Source organism: Telmatherina bonti (assembly GCF_933228915.1).
Source record: "Telmatherina bonti genome assembly, chromosome: 21".
Classification (NCBI taxonomy): Eukaryota; Metazoa; Chordata; class Actinopteri; order Atheriniformes; family Telmatherinidae; genus Telmatherina; species Telmatherina bonti.
In genome coordinates, this window is record NC_136630.1 from 8,276,421 (window position 1) to 8,299,237 (window position 22,817).

Here is a 22,817-nt window from a genome sequence, read left to right on the forward strand (position 1 = left end):
GCAGGAACCCAGGTGCCTTTTAATGTCCAGTGGAAGCTATATGGTTCAGACTTTGACCTGTAGGGGGCACACACGAGCTATTCACACATTTCTGCTCTGGGTCACAACCATTGACTGTAGGTCACAACACTTAAAATCTACATCAACATGACAAGTACTAGAAAGTAAATACTAAAGAGTAAATACTTTCAACCAAATAAACTAAATTCCTTTGTATTTCAACCCTTTCAAACAACATTAAGTCTTGCTGAATGCTTAAAAAGTTAACATCTAAAACACAAGACAGATGTTAAATATTGTCCTTTTTAATTAAAACCACATGGGTTTTTTTCCAAGAAATGTACAGCATGAAAATATACATTTAATGTCTTCATACAAATATTGTGGATTATAAAATTATACTGAGGAACCAAAAACACACAAACGTTAATATACAGGCATTGTATCTGTAGAAGGAACATATAACAAGTGAGACATCGCTTTGGTCTATTCACAGTGGCCATGTGTTGATTTTTTCTGTTTTTTTTGTTGTTTTTTTCAGATTTAAAGACATATCAGGAAGATGCTTTTAACAGAATGATTCAAAACAGTGTCTCATTGTACCGGGAACTAAATACATTATTCTAGATTTTAAACATCATTCAGTGCAAGCAGTTTGCTTTTTCAGTGATATGAAGGATAAATCTCAATGACGCCACCGCCCACACACAGCCATGAGCCATCTACCTCCTCTTAAAGAGTACTACTGAAGTACTACTTTCTGGGGGGGAAAAATGGATCCAGGACTTAACTTTAAACCCAGTCCTGGTGAAGGACAAGGTGAGTGCACTTGTCAGCCATTAGACTTTTGTTTCTGTATACTGAGTTGCTGCCAGCTGTTGAAGGCAGAATAGATTCACGGTGTAATTTAGTGAGTCTAAACCCCACTGACTGACTTCACTAAATACTTGTTGCATATTTTATTTTATCAGGAACTAATCTAAGTGTTTACCAGGCACACAAAGCAACTTTTTTTAAATGTAAAATTGCAGAAAAACAGGAAGGTCAACAGTGTTGCAAGTCCACAATGGAAATAATATCCAGAGAGTGAGATGAAAGTAATTCTGATTAACCTGTGTACAGGGGGTACGAGAGGTTTTCCAGCCGGCCGTTTTCACAGAGGACATTTTAACACATCAACGCAACAAGAGTCCATTTCTTTAATGATTGTAACATTTATCTAATTAGATGGTATCTAAAGATCACCTCTTGTTGATGTTTTTTTTAACAACTTCTGAATAACTGACACTCATCCCAGTTACTCCACTCTGTACGGATACGTTTAGTGTGACGAGGTCTGCAGAAGAGAGAACATGCATCCTCCTACAGCTGGAAATTCAACGTCACCATACCGGCACAGAAACTCACAGCCATGTTTAAAAGCCATCTTTTATATTACAACTACTTGTTAGAGTGAAAATGTCCATTGTGAAAAAAAAGCCAAGAGTTATCTTAACAGCTGTGCTATTTATCTTATGTCACATTGCGGCCCCTATGGTTAGACGTTATAATGTGTTCTATTCATTCTACGGTAAAGTGATTAACCAGAAGTTCAAAGTTTGCTATTTTTCTTTAAGGTGGTGCATGCATGAAAGAGCTGATATGTGTATTAGATGCAAGGTGTTGAAGCAACATTTTCTCTGAGTGTTATTGTTTTAATTACTGTGCGTTAGAATATACAGATATTTATGGTACAATTTACACCCACAGTATTTATTTGCAGTCAAGTATCCAGAAAGTAACGGCACATTTAAAAAGAGGCATGACGTTACATTTGTGCCGTAAGTCTAATTTTTTTTGGTCCCAACTTGCAAATTTATCTCACTACTCCTGGAAGGAGTAGAGTTATGATTTGGTCATGATGCAGTTTTCATAAAATCACCCAGAGTGTAGCCGCTGACATTTGCACCTCGCTCTGACTCACTTACGCTTACCATGACATGTTGAAAGTGCAGTATCCCACATTAACGGCATGGGCTGCATCCAAATAACTGTACTAATGACAGCTGACTGCTGACAGAGTGGGTGTGTAGTGTTAAACCCAGCAGGGAAGGTGGAGTCATAACCATCAGAGGAGGAGGACAGTGAAAGGTTGAGGGAAGTTATTCACACAAAACTGTGACAAATTACCACGACTCTGCTGTCCTTTAGTGAAGGGAATAAGGACTGACTTGGCGATTCAAAGGTAAATGGCTTTTGTATGCGACAAAAGTCACAGTTGAAGTGTGGCTCGTTTTACATTTACGTCGTTCATTTGTTTGTTTGTGAAGCCAAAAAGATGCAGACGGGTTTCACCGCGGAGAGCAGATCTGGGGAAAACACGTAGCAGACAGTAGTGCAAATAAAGATGCAAAAGAAAAGCCAGATGGGAGGCTCAGATTTCTGTTGCAGCGATCTCATCAAAGTTGATCTCATTGCCGCTTCCCTCGTCATCATCTCGGCTCTCCAGTTCCAGACTGAGCTCTTGCAGCGTCTGCTCCAGCTCTCGGTTCCTGCGATACATCTGCACGTAGTTCTGCTGCAGCTGTTTTTGGTAGCGGATAACTTTGTCCTTCTCTTCCTGCCAAATTTTGCGTTCCTCCTCGAAGTTTTCTGCTTGCGTCTCGACTCTCTGACGCTCAAAGGCGAGTTCAGAATTCATCCTGTCCATCTGTACCTTCATGTTCTGCAGAGCCTCGGAGCTGCTCTGCCGCAGGGCTTTAGCCTCGTCGCTCTCGTAGGCAAGCAGGTGCTCCTCCGCTTCCTGGAACACCTGACACTGCCTGTTTCCTGGCCCCTGATTGGTCAAAGTGTCTCTGAGATGAACCAACTCTTCCTCGAGGCGTCCCACCTTTTCTCTGAGCAGCTCTGCTTCACTCTTCCGACGCTGAAGCTCGTTCTCACACACCTCCAGCTCCAGGGTCCGAGTGCGGGTCGAGCCATTGGCTTCCTGGAGGAGCACCTGGGTGTTTGTGAGTTCGCCACGAGTCTCTCTGAGTTGGCCCCGCAGCGAGACGATCTCCCCGACGCGCTGCGCTAACTCACTCTGCACCTCCTTCAGCTGCTGCTTCAGCAGGGAAATTTCTCCAGACTTCTGACACACCTGTGAGGAGAAAAGCATTCAGGTGGGATTTTAGAGTTAATGAAACCGATTTCTGAAGTAAAGTTTCATAAACAACCAATCAGTTAATCTTCTGTGTCATTATCGAGAAAGGTGAAAGTTTAAATAAAGATACCTCGTTTAAAATCTCTGTAAGTGTATTCACTGAAAAGCTGTTTCCTGCTGTTATTAATAACAACCTAAAGTTACAAAGATTGATTGATTTACGTCTGGTGCTCATCAAGTCAAAGATCAGCTCTGTTTGTCCAGCTGTTCAACAAGAAACGACTCGTTGTAATTGTTCTCCTACAAACAAACCAGTAGTTGTGCTGCCTGTCAGACCATGACGAGGGCCCAGAAATCGACATTTTAACATTATCGCCTTTTCTTTTCATTTTCTTTAGAATTATATTTTAATTCCTGCAGTACAAAGTGGATTCCAGTCAGTTTGAGGAAAGCTGGCTCACCTCCCACTTGGTCTCTTCTAGTCGAGGTCCCAACTGGATCTTCTCATGCTCGTAGGAGGTGCAGCGCTCCTCTAGCTGCTCCCTCTCCTTCAGAAGTTGAGCAAAGTCCTCCTGCAGTTTCTTCTTCTCCTGCTGGAGCTGATAAACCTGCAACCATGACGAGTCAAATACCAGTAAAAATATTAATTTAATTTACAGTTTAAATAAATACCAATAAAGCAAAGACAATTATGTTGTTATAAGTGGTGAAATATTCAGGTGCATTCATAAAAAGGACTAAATGTGTCCCATGTAGATTTAACATCTCACATTATACCCTGCATACAGAAATAATAAAGAAAATAAAAGTGTTTGCAACTAAAGTGACTGAATGATAATCATTACATCGTAGTTATTATACTAAACATGTTACAGTGTAAAACTAAAAATCTGAATGTCCCAGGCTTTCTGTGCCACTGGACCGCATGTTTTCCCAGTGGCTGATGCTTTGTTCGAACAGATCACCACCAGTGAGTTCTGGTCAGCCGTGACTGAATATCTGACCTGCAGCTGAAGCACCTGCTGAGCACGTTGGGACTTCTGAGAGGCTACCTGCATCCTGGTGGCACAGCTCTGCCTCAGCTCCTCCAGCTCCAACTCAAAGCGCTTCTGCTTCTCCTCATAAACCTGCAAACGGCGCCACAATGTAGCAGGAGGAAAAGACGTCAGCCACTTGGTGAAAAAAAAAAAAAAAAAAGAAAAGAAAAGGAAAAAAGACTTTCACACACCTGACATATTGCAGCTTCATTTTCATCCAGGTTCTCTCTGAGCTGCTGCAGCTCCAGGTCTCTCTCCCTCAGTTTGTCCTCCAGGTCTCTCACCACACCTTCATAACCCTCCACCGGCCCGGGAGAGCGCCCGCCTGACCCGCTATCAGACAGGGGCTGCCCCCGGCCACTTATCGACCCAGAGCCTGTGCTCTTACTGGAGGACGAGCGCCCACTGTCCGAGTTGGAGTGTATGTGTGCACCAACTGGCGGCACGCTCTTCGTGGGCTCCAGGTGGCCAACAGGAGCTTCTCCTGACGCCAAGCCGTAGCCGGCGCTGTTGTAAGGCGGCAGGCTGGAGAGGGAGTTGCGGCCAGAGTCAGACAGCGAGCAGGATTGGCTGCTTCCACCGCTGGCGTTACGCCCGCCGCTGTAGGAAGTGCGTTTCTCAGAGCAGGAGGGGGACACTTCTCCGTGGGTGGGGCTTAGCAGATTCAAGTTGTTTTGGCTTTCTGATGCGTTGGCACAGTGGCGAGGGGAGAGATACTGCATGGAGGAGCGGCTCTTGGGAATGACGGGTTTGAAGGCGGTGGGCCGCAGCACTGTTTTCTCCATGTTCTAGTCAGAACGAATGTAAAGGCAGAAGAAGGTGATGAAGAACACATTTAAACTTAAAATGCAAAGAACAACAAATGTTTTAATCAGCATCTCTTTCTGGTTTTTATGCATAAGAGATTCATGTAAAGATTAAAAAAAAAAAAAAAAATTATTCACCTTCTCAAGTTTTCCTGACACTGGGATCAGTTTTGGAGGAGGTCCCCCCATGTTTCCATTTAATCCAAGCCCTTTAGTCTCCTCATGATCACTGCCTGGGCTGGCAGGTGGAACATGGTTATCATTCCAGTCACCTACATAGTCTTCATTTATATACGTGTAGTTCCCATTCCCAATCTCCCTTTCCCGCCCTCTGCTCGATGTTGTGGAGCTCTGTTTGGTGAGAGGTGGTATGCCCTGCAGAAGTGGGTCTTGTGGAGACTCAGAACCCAAGCAGGAAGCTCCTGGTTTGGGCCGTCGGACTCGGTCCCCCAGCTCTACGCCAGAGCGGTGGTCCTGGTAGGGGCCCGGGCGAGAGCTGACGAGGCTGCTGACAGAACCCATGGGATCCAGAATGGGGGGTGGTGGGTTGATAGGAGGGGAAGAGCCTGAGAGGTGGCGTCTACGAGCTCCTCCACTGTGGCCGGGGGTGCGGGGCTCAGCAGACATGGGCAGAGCCTGAACCAAGGCCATGGTGGCGGCTCAGAGGGATCACTTCTGCTGAGAAAGAAGAAAAATATCAGTCTCAGCAAAATTTTGTTAATTTGTTTTAAAGTATGTCCACCTCCAACTCATCCAGGACAAGATTTGTCCCTTCAAAAGGCTCCATGAGAGTCTGGAGGTTGTGAAGGTGTCACTTTCTGTAAAGCTGATGAGAAAAGTTCAGGTTAAAGTTTTTCCAACAGCCCTGAAAGTCAGAGCTAGGCTGAGACTGTGAGTCAAATGTAAACATACTCCCATCATGCTGCTGCTGTTTTCATATAACTGACAAAGATCGACTGTAGTCATATTTGCAGATCTTATCTGGAAAACTAGTTAGGTGATGTTTTCTTGGAATAATACAAACAGGATTTATTCAATCTCATAACAAGGACATTCAAAAAGTTTTCTCTGTCCATTCTGTTTAAAAATAAAATAATAAAAAAAGGGGGCAAAGCTTGTAGACATCACACAGGACGAGGGTGGCCTGCACACAGAGAACCACTACAGGCCATTCAATAAATCCAGTCAAGCAGCACAAACGAGGCTGGAGGCATGAAGCTTGCGAGGCATGAAGCAGAACATAAAAGTGGTCTCTTTCCATCCGAGATGTAAAATGGTTCCCAACATGCCGGCATTCTCTTTGACAGCAACAAAAGCTACTGTCTCCAGACATCTCATCAGCCTTAGGTCCAGTTCAAAGTTCACAACTGGAACTGGACTTCAGAAGACAAAGCAGAGAAGAGAGACACATGTAACTGTACATAAATAAATCTAAATGTCCCAAAGAATCTGCACACTTGTGAAAAATATCAAATCAAAGATACGTTCTTCCTCTCCGAGGTGAAATTCAAAGTTCAAGACAGCTCGTCCAAGATTTGACATTTAACTCTATGACAGATAAACAGGTCCGAGCTGAACTTAGCCCAGTTTTATCAGCGCCGCCTGACAACATATATGTTGTAATTATCCAATATGTTAGAGACGCGGCAGACTTACTTGTTCACGCCTTCGCTCTCACAGGTTTGGTGGTAAATACTGGCACAACAGGCAGACAGACACCAGTATCAACAGTTTGCCCTGTTGCCTCTGAATTCTTGTGAACAATGGCCAGCGGGACGCATGATGATGAGGTCATGCTGCACTTATGACAAAAACACCAGCAGAGGCTGTTTCGCTCTAAAAAACATCAACATAATGAAGCAGAATGTGAGTATATCCTACTGCAGGCGTGTCTTGTTTCGGAGTTTCAATCAAGCAAGTCACAAAGACATGAGTCAAGGTTATAAGTATGGTTAGGCTGCAGCTTTTGGTTTATCACTGATGTAAACTAAATACCACAAAACTAAACGTTTTGCTCATTTTACCTAATCTATAACCTTCTTAACGTTTGACACAATGTAGGTAAAAAACACCTGAAGAGAAAAAACCTCCAAGAAGAGGTTAATAAAGAGAAAGAAGGAGGTCACAGCTGGAATGCTTGCCAGAAAAGATTTCTCGAGCACAGCAACCCAAACAGGACCACAACAAGCAGTTTTCCAACCTGCCACGTTTACTTCTGCGATTTGACTGATTACCACCCGCTAATCAGCATCCTTTAAATCTGGCTGATCCCTGCTTAGACTCATAAGTGTCCAAGTTAAATCTGGCACAGCAGTGTGTTGTTATGATGCATGAAAACTGAAAATACAAATAAATGAGCAAGTTTAACTCTATTACCTGCTAGTTTGTTCTATTTTACACCAGTTTTAGCTTTAGCTGATACATCACCTTGCTGTTCTTTGACTAGAAAAAGCAAAGAAATGTGTGACAGAGATTTAAGTTGGATCCATTTTGTCGCTGCCCTGTGGGAAAGCGAGATGAGGCCATTGATTCTCTGTGGTTGTTCAGCTAATGCAGTTTAAAAATGGAGTTTGAAATGTGTGTCAGTACCTTGTGATGAAACGTATGAGACATGTGGCATTAATGACACAGGAATAACAGTCCCAATGAGCAGAGCCAGTTGGATTCATCTTAAATGATTTATCTATAAGAAAATACTTCATTACTTCAATACAAAGGTTATAAAACATAATTATGTTCGATTTTCTAGGGATGAGATGGCAATGCAACTACTGCTGTGTGATACAACTTATCTCCACAGCTGATGGGAAAAAGTTCCTCCAGATGAGTTTTGTGTGTCACCAAGCTCACCCAGTAAGTTGACAGTAATGGAAAAGTGACCTGTGTGTTTCTTCATACAAAAGATGGATTAAATGTTAATAGCTTTCAGAAACATAAAACAGCAGCACAAATGCCAAAAATGGTATTTGTACTTTGAGATACTATCACAAAGAGCAACTAAATGTTGTAATTTATGTATAAAACTCCATTAAAAATCCAACATATATTATTTTAGATAATCTGAAGGTTCCATCTTATATTTTCTTTCCCTTTAGATGATTATTTCTGATCAAAAAGAGTTAATTTATTCTTCACCAAGTTTCACCAGACCAGCGAAAGAGCTCTAATCCTTCAGGAAACCATGCAGGGCCTCCTCACAAGCACAAGGTCTCAAACTGTTTTTAAAGTCTCCATCATGTTCATGCATCTTGGTTTCCTCATGGTTGCCATAGTAACCAGGGCCTCAAACATAAGAGGAAGGGAGGAAAAGGAGATGGAGGTCAGAGGGCTCACAGGGAGGCCAGGACCCTCCTTAGCATCTTAAAGCTTTCAGTCATTGTATAGCTTTGGCGGTCTCCCAGTTACACTCCCAGTCGCTCTAATGGGAAAGAAATGACCATTAACAAGTAATTAACTACAAGATAGATTCAAAAACATTTTAGCTCTCACATGCACAAAAATAGAAATGAAAAAATAATTTTAAAAAAACACTGCAAAAAGGTAATACTTCAGCCACCTCCACAATGTGTCCAGAGTCAGCTGATTCTGGCTGTTTTTGTCTGGGAAAACCTTTGAGGGTTTTAATGGTCTTCGGTCTGTCAGACACTCCTCCAGCTCGAGGAATGTGCACTGCTCCAGCTAAGAAGACTAAACATGCTGTGGTCAGCCACCGTTTTTCTGATTTCTCATTCACAGGCCACACTTCGGAGGAAGATATAAAGAAAATCCATTTAGAGAACCTGAATTGTTGTTCAACACTAGAAAATGAATCAAACTGAGTCGTAACAGGAGGACTAAAAGGAAGGAATTGTGAAGTTTACCAGAGAATTTAGTCAGTATTAGTGTCTGCTTGCCAACTACTAACTAACTACAACACTGAGCAGATGGTGTGAAGCTATATCTATGATGGAAGACAAGTTTGGACAACATCCTCCTGTCTTTTGGTTCATCTAAACTCATGAGTTTGGACATCACAGGCTCACAAAACATAGAATGTAAACACAAAGACAAGAATCTCAACAATAAAAGAACATATTCTGACCTCTACTGCTAAAAGATAAAGTTTCTGATTCAATCCTAACTATAATCAAAGTTTATGTGTACTCATTATCCTCTTATCATTTTATCTCTCTCCTGCTGGCTCTCCTGCCATCAATTCTGCCTTTGTTTGGTTCAAGTTTTAGCTCATACAATCCACAAAATATTTATCTATCAGTTCTCTAGCACAGTTCTCTGATAACTGCCCCCGACAAAGTTGAACATGCACGATGCAGTCTTGACTGACAGCCACCAGACAGATGAAGGTGTCACATTAAATCATTTTGACACATCCTCACTGGAATTTCAGCTTTACTGACATTGTTATCACATGGATCAAATTTAACATAAATGGAAAAAAAAAAAAAACATACATAAAAGACCTCATAGTTCCATATCTTCCAAATAGAGCACTTTGCTCTCAGACTGCAGGTTTACTGGTGGTTCCCAGAGTCTCGAAGAGTACTATGGGAGGAAGGGCCTTTAGCTATCAGGCTCCTCTCGTATGCAACCAGCTCCCACCGTGGTTTCGGGAGGCAGACTCCCTCCACACCTTTAAGATCAAGATGAAAACCTTCCTTTTTCATGATCTGCCGGAGGTTTTCTTCCTGTTAAAATGGGACTTTTTTCCTTCCCACAGTCGCCTTGTGCATGCTCAGGATGGGGGATTGGATCGAAGTCATGATTCAATGCAATCAGTTGGTTTCTATTACAGGATATGTATGAATTGGCTTGAAATGATGTGTATGTAAAGTGCCCTGTGACAACATTGTTGTGAAGTGGCACAATACAAATAACGCTGAATTGAATTGAACTGAACAAAATCACATTGTATAAAAGAAGTCGTCCCAACCCAATTGATATAACTGAACAAATGATTATGAAAATGAGGAGGACTATAACTTTCGCTTGATTATTAGGATCTAAAATGCAGATGAGGAATTGCACTAAAAATAATAGCTTCCACTATTTTCCACAGCATGTCATCCCTGTAGTGGACTGGGTGCCTGACAGTGATGGAAAATCCTGTTCTTGTTGATATTTCAGTCTATGGGATCAGCAGATTTCAATGTATGTAAAATGTGGAACTATTCCACTCACATGTCTTCCTTCAGAGTCTGACAGATTTCTCCAATCAGAGTTCATTTTTCCCTCAACACACACAAAGTCTTACTAACGGATTTCATTCACTGGCATGCAGGGTAGACTCCTGTCTGACCGGTAGTTTGAGACGTTGGCGGTACAACAGTCTTTTTACAGGGGCAGTTTATAGTAATACAATACACAGTCTACTCCCCCTGCCTGCAACGTCACACAACCTGCTTTTAGACTAACTGAAAGAGCCTGAACTAAATCCTTCTTTGTTTTCACCACACCGTAAAACACACAGCCACAGAGGTGAAAAATATTCCTCACGCCAGATGAACTGTTGGAATTGCCTAGAATAAAACAAGGCTGTGTTATACTTGTCCTCATATCTGAGCTGAGGTTACACCTCGCAGAAACACCTTCGACTCAACAAGGGATGTGGACAGAAAGAGGCCAAATGAGAAGAGGAGAGCGAGCGCCTCAGATTTCAGCAGGGAGCGTCTGCATGAGGAAACAAACAAATGAGTCTGGAGATCCCCTCCTCCACTTACCATCTCCTCTGCCCAAACTTCTGAATCCCACTTTGTTACCCCCACCTCCTCCCACCTCCTTATTCTTCCCCTTCTCTTTGGAAACGGGAACATAGAGGGAAAGTGTGACAAAGCTATTCTGGGTCTGAAGACAACCTACCTTCTAACGCCAAACAGACCTGAGAGAAACTACAGCCACCTTGTCAAATAATAAGAAGAATTATTGCACTGATAAGTAACTGTCAATGAGGTGGCAGCAAAGCTTATTTTACCTTCAAGTTACACTATAAACATACTTAACTGATCAAAAAGCACTGAGACACATTAATTCCTCATGAGGACCTACCGGTTTGATTGGATCATTGACTGAACACGGTCGATTGCACAGAAAAAGAGCAGAGTGTGTATACAAACACACATGCATTAAAACACATGGAATATGGTCAAAATAGGTTTCATGGCATTTGTAATTTTTATTCAATAAGTACAAGCTGTAAAAGAGCTGAGTTTCATAGCTGCAATTATTAAAATCCATTTATAAATTTGTATTAATAATGAAATTACATGATCTATTAAATGTTTCATGTTAAATTTATTGAAATACTGACAGTTATCCTGTTTTTAATTTCACTAGAAGATAATTAACTTACTCTTATATGCAAGAAAAAAAAAGATATTTGAGAAACTGGACCTAATCACTAAAATGATTGCGAAAACGTTTGCCACATGAATTACTAAAATAAACTAATCAATTACTGCATTTTCTTTTCATAGCTTTCATTTTACGTGAATCTGTTGACAAGTACAAGTCAACCAATGAATGGAACAAGCGTTGTCAAACATCCTGTCTGTCCTTTGCTGTCAAAACTTCCCTTTTCTCCAACGGTCAAACTCAGAGCCTCTTACCCCAGTTTAACTGCATAGCAGCTCCTGATCGCCCAGTTTCAGCTCCAACGTGTCTCAGGTTTTAAGTCCTTGCTAGCATTCTGTTACACTTCTGACCACCACTCCTGAGGAAAACTTCCCTAAATGCCCCTCCAAAACAGAAAAACATAAATGGCTCATTCTCAAACCAAATGCTGCCTGTGTGAATGAGTGCACAGTCTCCTCCCCTTCCTCTCCTCCTCCTCCTCCTCCTCCTCCTCCTCTCTGCACAGTCCAGCCTCCCTATCTCGATAGATACACCTTCTTTCTCCCTGCTCCACTCCTTTCCCGTTTTCTTCCACCATTACAACATTCTGTAGTCCTCAATAGCTTTTGTTGGGCAGTAAAAAGGAGGATAAAATAGAAAGATCGGGGAAGGAGAGTTAAACATCATTTCTGTATACAATCAAAAGACAGACCGTGTGGATAAAATAAATTAAAACGAGAAAAAAGAAAAAGGAAGAGAAGAAGATCATACCTGCTCACTTTGAAATAATTATAAATGTTGACATAAGTTTATTTCTCCTTTTGTAACTGAATTTTTTTCATGGATACATTTCAATGGATGGATGATACTAAACCATAAAACTGCATTATTATAATATATTGATGATTTATTTAATTCTATAGGAGGTCCTGCTTAAAAAAAAATTGGATTGGATTTTACTAATAGATCTGAGCTTCTTTATCTTTTAATTACTGCATATCAAATTATCTTTCAGTTTGCATCAAGTTATTTAATCTCAACTGATGCAATTAATAACTTCTCATGTTATAAAACCACCATGCTGAAAGACACATCCCGTAGTTGTGGGATGGACGTTAGCATGTTTTAGGTGTTAAATCATTGGCATTCATCAAGCAGGGAAGGTTTACAGTCGTGTTCCCCCCCAACAATTATTTTTATTACCTCCACCAAGAAGGTTATGTTTTTTATCGGCGTTAATCTGTGTTTGTCTGTTTGCTTGTTTTCAAGATGACTCAAAACGTTGACGGATTTTCATGAAATCTTCACGATTGTTGGAAATGTAAACGAGAAAGAAAACATTTAATTTTGGTGGGGATGCAGATCACCGTTTGAATCCAGGAATATCTTTAGAACAATGGCTTTTGGCGGAGGTTTGCGTTCTCAGAGTGCTTTTCTAGTTTTAAACACATGTTTGGATTCAGATTTGCTGATCTATACAAGCTGCTGGAGAAAAATTAATGCAACACTGGATGGAAATAAACGTAACATTGCAAAGGCTTATCAAAACAATGCAACAGCAGAGGAAGAAATTTTTATTTTTTTTATATGTCCCGATAAGGGCTGCACGGTGGCACAGTGGTTAGCCTCACAGCTAGAAGGTCACTGGTTCGATCCTTGAGAGGGGTTTGGTCAGTGGCCTTTCTGTGTGGAGTTTGCATGTTCTCCCTGTGTCTGCGTGGGTTCTCTAAATTGCCCCTAGGAATGAGTGTGAGCATGGGTGGTTGTTCGTCTCCCTGCGATGGACTGGCGAGCTGTCCAGGGTGTACCCTGCCTGTCGCCCAAAGCCAGCTGGGATAGGCTCCAGCTTCCCCGCGACCCTGCATTGGATTAAGCGGTTTAGAAAATGGATGGATGGATGTCCCGATAAATACCGTTCCATCCAGAGGAGTCGGGTTAAATATTCTTACTACAGAATATTCACACTACAGAACTTTTGCCATTTTCACACATTTTCACACACGGCTAATTCTGCAGTCATCTTTCATCCTACCTGTCTTGTTGGATCTCTCCAGCCAGTAGTAGACAATCTTATTATGACTTATGTCTCTCTCTCACTTTTAATCTTGCCTTTCCTTGCTTAATCGGCAATGGTACATGTTTAAAACATGTCAGTTTGCTTTCCAGCGAGAAGCAAAACTCTGCTGCAACGTCACACAGCGTCCCGGATGAAGAAGTTGTATTGTGCGTGTAGGAGCCATGTTTCTTTTATAAGTTCCCCATCCACCAGGAGGTGGTATCACATTTCGTGACGCTTGTAGCGGGGGTTACTTAAGGGTCATGATTGGAGTTGCACGGTGTTGTTAATGGAGGAGGAAAACAGTTTTTCTACGGTACGTCCAGCAGACTCACATTTTGATTTTGTTAAGCCATTTTATCATTAAATGAACAGCAATAAAAAGGACAATAAATATCAACTGGATCTCACGACAGCAGACGGGGAGTGATCATTCAAAGAGGAGGTACAAGTAGTAAATTAATTAACCCATTGACAACCGGTAGCGGTGTTGTAGATGTTAGACGCTACATTTAGGTAGAAAAACTTATCTCGTTGCAAACAAAGGAAAGGATCTGGACGTGATTGCTTTGCTGAAAGTGATATCTAAGACGGCTACTGGAGCCATCTGGATTTAAACATAGCGGCAAGCGTCAGGACGGCGGTACAGCAAGAAGCTATTGGAGCATCGTAATCTGAATGGCGCTGTCAGCATTGGGGCAAGTGCCAGGATTCAAGCTGCAGCGTACCTGGTGACAGGAGCCATCAGGAGACCTAGCACCCAACTCTGGACATCGGAGCATCGCATGCCGGCCAACGCACCATTGGGGGTATGTGGTCAGCGCTGATGTTTATAAATGGCCATTGTGTTCATTGTGTGCACACAGAACTGCGTTCTATGCGTAAAACCAATGCATTGGTAGCAACGTAGCGTCGCTTTTGGTTCGCGACTTCCGCGTCGATACAAGTTGCCTACGTTTGTGTAAACAAACTTTCGACAAGCATGGCTGAAGAGGAAAAAGCTGATTGTGAAATGAAGGATGACTCTGATTTTACTATGCGCAGTGAAGAGGTAAAAGCGCACAGTGGGACTGTGAGAAAAAGAGAGGTAAAGTTAACAGCCAAAGCTTTACTGGAGAAAATAAGCAATTTAGAAGCCTTGAGAAAAACTAAAGTACATAAGTTGTCTAAACTAATATGGGATATTAATGCACTAAAATGTGATAGTGGTTGTGTAAAAGAGGTTCATTGTGAATTTAAAAAGTTTCTTTGTTTGACTGAAGAAACAAACCAAATACATAAGGGTTTGTTGAGTTTACTGCCCATTGAAGAGGCACAAAAGCATGATATATGGTATCGAGCAAAGATGTTGAATGTTCGTGACTGTATTGCTGGTACACAGAAATGGTTGGTTGAAGTTCATGGACTTTCAGAGGTTGTGTGTGAACAAAAGGTTGCACAAATTCTATCTGAATCTTGTATGGTGACAAGGACTGATGGGAATAATATGAACAATATTGAAACTCTTGTTAATCCTGTCAAAGAAAGCTAGAATAAAGCTGATCAACTTGATTACCACCTGGAAATCAATAACAAACTTGGTAATGGAGGAGAAGTTCAACTTGGAGCTGCAAATGGTGGCACGTTTGAAGAAGAGTCCCAAATTGGGCCTCATGACAGCATCTCAAATGTTGCATTAAGGTCTTCCAGAAAATCGATGCGTCAAAGTGGTTCTTCAACAGCAAGGTCTTCTAGTAGCAGATCTTCTATAACTTCTCAGCTTATTAAAGCTGATGCCGAAAGGGCTGCACTCCTGGCTTGCTCTGCTGCTTTGAAGGATAAGCATGCTCTTGAGGAACAGGAGTACTTATTAAAAAAGGAAAAAAAGAACTCGAGTTGAAGACCAAGATAGCTATTGCAACTGCTAAGCTAACCGTGCTGCAGAGCAACAGTAGAGACAGCATTGCATCTAAACGCTCGGATGGAATGGATTCTTATGTCAAAAAAGGGGCAAAGCCCAAGGACAAGCCTACACCGCACATACCATATGCTGCTCCACCTGTTTTCCAGCAATCGCAGCAGCCCACATCGCTACATTCACAGCAAGGACATGTGGAGCCATTGTTGATTAAAAAGGTCGCATCTGATCCAATTGCAGACCATGATCGTCACGGACCAGCCTGTACAGGTGGCATTGTTTCAAAGCCTTTTGTGACACAAACAAGTTCGACTGTTATCCCAAATTCAAGTCCTCAGTCTTTTATGTTGCCCAAAAATCCAGATGTCAATCAAAATACTGCATTCTTAACCAATCAAGCTCAGTCTACAGGAGACTTTTATCGTGTGATGGAACAACAGAATGATATAACAGCTCTTCTAGTTCAAATGCAATCTGCTCAGTTACTACCCCACAGAGAAATCCCTTTCTACGATGGAGATCCGCTTCAGTTCAATTCATTTATGAAAGCCTTTGAGTATTCTGTGGAGGCAAAGACTAACTGTAAAGGAGATTGTCTGTACTATCTTGAGCAGTACACCAGAAGACAACCGAGGGACATGGTACGCAGTTGTCTTCACATGACTGCAGAAAAAGGATATGTCACTGCTAAAAGATTGCTAAAGGAACACTTTGGAAATGAATTCAGTATAACAGCTGCCTACATGGAGAAGGTTACGAGCTGGCCAAATGTCAAAAGTGAGCACGCCAAAGGACTAAAGGCATATGGACTTTTCCTTCGTGAATGCTGCAATGCTATGGAGGAATTGCAATATTTGGAGGAATTAAGTATGCCATCCAACATGAAAATTCTGAGTCAGAAATTTCCCTACAAACTCAGAGAAAAGTGGAGAACAAAGGCAAGTGAAATTCTTGAAAGTACTGGTCGAAGGGCATGTTTTCCAGACTTGTCAACTTCATTGAGCAACAGATCAAGATTACATCAGACCCAGTTTTCGGCATCATTCAGGACGCGCCATCTATCAAAGGAATAACAAGACAAAATAAACCTCAAATAAAATCACAGCTTAAAGGAAATAGCTTTGCCACTCATGTTTCTGTCAAGGATGAACTTAAAAAGGCCGCTTGTGAAAATAAAGAGACTCCAAATAGAACAAGTTTCTCTTCTTGCTTATTCTGTTTAGAGGATGGTCATGTGTTGGAGCAATGTTCACAATTGGTCAAAAGATCACACCGGGAAAAATTAGAATTTCTAAAGGAGAAAGGACTATGCTTTGGTTGCTTGAACACAGGACATTTAAGCAAGAGTTGTGATAAGCGCATTACTTGCAAACACTGCAATCAAATGCATCCCAGTATATTGCATATTGGACAAGGAGAAAAGACTGATCGAAAGGTTACAGGTCAAGAAGGGACATCCTCTGGAGGTTGTAAAGCAACATCCACCTGTGGTCATACAGGGGCTGGCCACCACAATGGTATTCTTCCCATCTTGCCTGTTCAAGTGAAGAGCACAAAGGGAACTAAAGTTATTGAAACATATGCCTTCTTGGATCCAGAAAGCACAGACACTTTTTGCTCTGAAAGGCTCCTTCATAAGTTGAATATTCAAGGACGAAATGCTAAGATTCACCTTCGTACCATGAGTCAAAATAAGACAGTTATGACCTCGATTATAAAAGATCTGCAGATTTCAGGGTTGTCTGGTAAACATTTCTATCAACTTCCTAGTGTATTTACCCAAAAGGAGATGCCGGCCTCGACAGACAACATCATCAGTGAAAGGGAGCTGACTAAGTGGCCTTATCTTAAAGGGGCTAAAGTTCCTCGCATAAACGCTGGCGTGGATCTTCTAATCGGCACTAATGCATCCAAACTGATGGAACCTTGGGAAATTGTTAACAGCCAGGGAGATGGGCCCTACGCAGTCAAAACCCTACTAGGATGGGTTATAAATGGGACAGTACAAGGTTGCAGCAGTTGCGAGAGTGAATGTCTTACAATCCATGCCAATAGGACTGTGGTAGACAGAATTGAGGATTTGTTAACCTGTCAATATAACTATGACTTTAATGAAAAGGCTTCGACAGAAGATGAAGAAATGTCAAGGGAAGAAAAGAGATTTTTGGAAATAATGGAATGCTCCGTGCAGCTTAGGAAAGGACACTACAAATTACCACTGCCTTTCAAAGGAGAAGATGTGCCAATGCCAAACAACATCTCTATTGCTTTGCAACGTGTTCTTGGTCTGAAAAGGAAACTACAGAGAGATGCTAACTTTCACAAGGAATACATTAACTTTATTGCAGAAGTCATTCATAATGGCTACGCCTAACAAGTGCCGCAGCACCAGTTGGTGGGGACAAAGGGCAAAGTATGGTACTTACCACACCACGGTGTGTATCATCCACAGAAAAATAAATTGCGCGTGGTGTTCGACTGTGGAGCACAATACAAAGGGATGTCACTCAACAGTCAACTCTTGCAAGGCCCAAACCTAACAAGCTCACTGGTAGGGGTTCTGATGAGATTTCGGCAGGAACACGTCGCCCTGATGGCAGATATAAAAGCCATGTTCCATCAAGTAAAAGTAACTGAGGAGCATGCGGATTTTTTGCGTTTTCTGTGGTGGCCCGAAGGTAATCTAGAAAAGGACGTTGAAGAATATCGTATGACCGTTCACTTATTTGGAGCAGTTTCCTCTCCAAGCTGTGCTTGCTTTGCTTTAAGAAAGACTGCTGAGAATAATCTAACTAACTTTTCACAAGATGTGATCGAAACGGTCAACAGAAATTTCTACATGGATGACCTTCTGAAGAGCCTGCCTTCTGAAGAGGATGCAATTAATATGGCTAAGGATCTCATAGCCATTTGCAGCAAAGGAGGGTTTACTTTAACCCAATGGACAAGCAACAGTCGAAACGTGCTTCAAAGTATTCCAGGGAAACTAAGGTCCCAAACCTTGTGTGAGTTGGACTTACCCAGAGACAAGTTGCCTGTGGACAGGGCTTTAGGTTTGCAGTGGTGTATTGAAACTGACAGCTTCAAGTTCAAAATTAAAGCCAAGGAGAAGCCTTCCACTAAAAGGGGCATGCTGTCGATCATCAGTTCAATCTATGATCCACTAGGTTTCCTAGCACCTCTTATACTCCCAGCTAAACTGTTGCTACAGAAACTATGCAGGATAAAATGTGCCTGGGATGATCAGATACCTACAGCTTTAAAAAAAATGGAACAAGTGGTTGACAGACTTGAAGAAACTGACAGATTTCCAGGTCAATCGGTGCATTAAGCCAAAGGGATTTGGAAAGGTGGTCTGTGCCCAGATGCATCATTTTTCTGATGCTAGTGAGAATGGCTATGGCACAGCTACATATCTCAGAATGCAAAACATGAATAAGGAGGTTCATGTTAACTATCTGTTTGGCAAAGCAAGAGTGGCTTCACTTAAGCCCGTTACCATTCCTCGCCTGGAGCTCACTGCTGCTGTTGTTGCTGTCAGAGTGGATAAAATGCTCCAGAGGGAGCTTCAATTGCCATTGGAAAGGGCCTGCTTTTGGACTGACAGCACCGCAGTTTTAAAGTACTTACGAAACGAGAACCGGAGATTTCAAACTTTCGTTGCAAACAGAGTAGCTACCATCAGAGATGGCTCAGAAATTGCACAATGGAGATACATCCCCTCATTGCTAAACCCGGCTGATGATGCTTCTCGAGGTGTAAAGGCAAAAGGCCAGACATTAAGATGGCTAGAAAGTCCTAAATTTCTTTGGGAACCTGAAGAAAATTGGCCAAAATCCCCCATGGACTTAAGCATAACTGCTGATGACCCAGAAGTGAAACAGACTTCCTTGAATAATGCAACAGTTACCAACACAAATGCCACTTCTCAACTATTAAATTCTTTCTCAGACTGGCAAAGGTTAAAAACTGCAGTTGCTTGGATAATCAAGCTAAAAAGGACTCTACTGAAACTGAGTAATAAAAGAAAGGAGTTACATCAACTGGCAAATGCAGGTGGTGTTGGTGCATCTGTGATGAATGTACCAAAGGAGATACAAGCTGTCAAGGATTCACTTGGAAATCAAAGTGTATCTTTAGAGGATCTCGCAGAAGCTGAAACATCCATAGTTGCCTTCTGTCAAAATGAGAGTTTCCCTGAAGAGATTGCTGCATTGACCTCCAATAACTCAGTATTGCATAAAAGTAGCAGCATCTACAAATTGGATCCTGTGTTAGAGGGAGGACTTCTACGGGTCGGAGGCCGGCTGAGTAAAGCAGCTATTCCTGAAAACATAAGACATCCCCTCCTTCTACCAAAAGACAGGCACATCTCCGATCTTATCATTCGTCATTATCACTTGCAACTTGGTCATGGAGGGAGAAATCATGTCCTTTCTAATATAAGACGAAAGTTTTGGATTATAAATGGTCTCTCAGCTGTGAAAAAGGTTATAACAAAATGCGTGTTCTGCAAACGGTACGGAGGAAGAACAAGTGAACAAAAAATGGCAGACCTGCCTGAGGAAAGAGTGATCCCTGATTTACCACCATTCACCAACGTTGGGGTAGATTATTTTGGGCCAATTGACGTCAAAAGAGGGCGCAGCATTGTAAAACGGTATGGCATCCTATTCACTTGTATGACAAGCAGAGCAGTCCACCTCGAAATGGCTTACTCTCTGGACACTGATTCATGCATTAATGCATTACGGAGGTTCATCTCTCGAAGAGGACAAGTCTCACAAATGAGATCAGACAATGGCACCAATTTTGTGGGAGCAAAAAGAGAACTACGGGAAGCATTAGCAGCTTTAAACCATAACCGAATTGAGAAATCCATGTCACAAAGGGGAATTAAGTGGATTTTCAACCCACCATTCAGAGCACATCAAGGTGGCGTATGGGAGCGTCTCATACGACTGATTAAAAAGGTCCTGCATTCTGTGCTTCGTCAGCAAATGTTGGATGATGATGAAGGATTTCATACTTTGCTATGCGAGGCTGAGGCAATACTCAATGATCGACCTATAACAAAGCTGTCAGAAGACCCCAATGATCTCGAAGCTTTAACACCCAACCATTTACTTCTCCTGAAAGGAAACCCGGTTCTCCCACCAGGACTTTTCGACAAGGAAGATCTTTATTCCAAGAAAAGGTGGAAACAAGTTCAGTACATATCCGATCTCTTTTGGAAACGATGGATCCGAGAATATTTACCATTGCTACAAGAACGACAAAAATGGACCAAGCACAAAAGAAATTTTGTTCCTGGTGATGTTGTCATTGTCATGGATTCCACAATACCCAGGGGATCTTGGGTGCTTGGAAAGGTTTTGAAAACATTTCCAGATAAAAAGGGTCTAGTACGTGTGGTTCGCCTCCAAACCAAAACTAATGTGATTGAAAGACCTGTAACCAAAATATGTCTATTATGTGAAGCTGCTGTTTAATGTAAAGAGAACTCGGTGTATATGGATTCTCATGCATATTGATGTTTTTTTTGTGGCTCCTTTGATACAAGATTGTGTAATTGCTATGTCTTCTGCCACACGCAATTAGGGGCTGGTGTGTAGGAGCCATGTTTCTTTTATAAGTTCCCCATCCACCAGGGGGTGGTATCACATTTCGTGACGCTTGTAGCGGGGGTTACTTAAGGGTCATGATTAGAGTTGCACGGTGTTGTTAATGGAGGAGGAAAACAGTTTTTCTACGGTACGTCCAGCAGACTCACGTTTTGATTTTGTTAAGCCATTTTATCATTAAATGAACAGCAATAAAAAGGACAATAAATATCAACTGGATCTCACGACAGCAGAGGGGGAGTGATCATTCAAAGAGGAGGTACAAGTAGTAAATTAATTAACCCATTGACAACCGGTAGCGGTGTTGTAGATGTTAGACGCTACAGTGCGGTTTCTGAGCCTGGGATGCTGCTGGGCAGCAGTGGCTACAGAAATGCTCATGATGGATAGAGAACGCCCAGAACACAGTTTTAAGATCAGAAAGTTACGTAATGTGTCTTTAAGCCCAGATCTCAGATAACATATTGACATTAGGAACATACAAAAAAATATTGCATCCATTTTAAACTGTATTAGGACTCAAATTCCTACAATGGCAGAGTCAGCTTGTTTAGCTGTTCCCCTTATTTATGTTGGATTTTGAGCTGGTTGATCAATTTTCCAATGCACACACTGTCTGCTGGGATTATCTGTGTGCACTGACATGTGTCAGCCCACCACCATGAACACAAAAAGTAGCTATGATATGCTGTCATGTAAAATTAGATAAATAACATTTAATTTTACTTATATATATATATATATATATATATATATATATATATATATATATATATATATATATATATATATACACACACACACATTATATATATATATATATATATATATATATATATATATATATATATATATATATATATATATATATTATATATTTATATATATATATATATATATATATGAATGAATAAAAGGACCAAGTGTAAACCCACTTTTGGGAAAATCTATTTACTTTTGTTGTGACTTGGCAGAATACCAATATTGGACTATTTTGTGCATGGAGACATCACCTCCTGCTGAACATGGCTGCATCCACAGTCTTAGCGTTAGCTGCTAAGGCAAGGGAGTAATTTGGTGCTGAATAGTTTACAGGTGACTGTAATCCACACTGGTGGATTGACACCTCTGAATGTAACATTATCTCGCCGAGAGAAGCAGATTTTGGATGGAAATTACAATTACACACCAGCTGTGTTTTTCTGCTAAGATATCTTTGAGCCTTGCTTGGTAAGTCATGAAAAATAGGATATATTTATTTTTTAAAAAAAGATCCAGGTTTTTTGAATCGATATTGGATTAATAAAATTTTAATTGATTAATCCATTTTTTTAACCCAGTCCAAGTTGCTCAAACCAGCTGCTTATTTGTTCATTGTTATTGTTTATTTGTTTATTGTTCAAACTTTTTATTTCAGTATAACCCTCCCTAACATGTTTCTACAGCCGCCTCTTATTTGCTTCAGAAGGGAACTGAACTGTGAAGTAGTTAAACTTGTTGACATGGCTCTTCCTATTCTCAGTTAAATCCACTTGCTTCGTATACTGGGCTGTTTTTTGTTTGTTTTTTGACATTTTATTCACTCAGTGCTTGTCTGCTATTTATTGCTCGACAGGTAAATGCTCCTGGAAAGAAGGTGACTTTTAAACTTTTAAACATTTCACTTGCTCAGCATAAAGCATTTTCTGCTAATTCGGGCCTCAGTGAAACATTACCAGCTCAATTTTTAATCTTTTACAGAACATTTAGGATCCTACAATCTCTAACATCAAGAGTAAACCAGGTTATAAGTTTCCAGAAGTTTATTGTCAGGCGACAAAGGCAGCCATCCCCTGACCTGAAATGCGCCTTTTAGTAAAAAAAAATCAAGAAACAGAAAGCAATAGTGCTGTCAGTGAAGCTCTGTTCATGCAGAAGAAGAGGGGTAAAGTAGGGTACGAGAAGTA

The 22,817-nt window shown here is 41.4% G+C and overlaps 1 protein-coding gene across 1 annotated transcript; it reads right to left on the reverse strand.

The window, feature by feature from the left end:
* Positions 1–699: 699 nt before the first annotated feature.
* LOC306771966 (leucine zipper putative tumor suppressor 2 homolog) lies at positions 700–5,618 on the reverse strand (the record flags this gene model as incomplete). The annotated part of the gene is made up of 5 exons (XM_079261336.1): positions 700–3,121; positions 3,586–3,732; positions 4,129–4,251; positions 4,353–4,949; positions 5,106–5,618. 5 exons carry the CDS (start codon positions 5,616–5,618, stop codon positions 2,414–2,416), a joined length of 2,088 nt encoding a protein of 695 aa, XP_079117462.1. The 3' UTR covers positions 700–2,413.
* Positions 5,619–22,817: the final 17,199 nt, after the last annotated feature.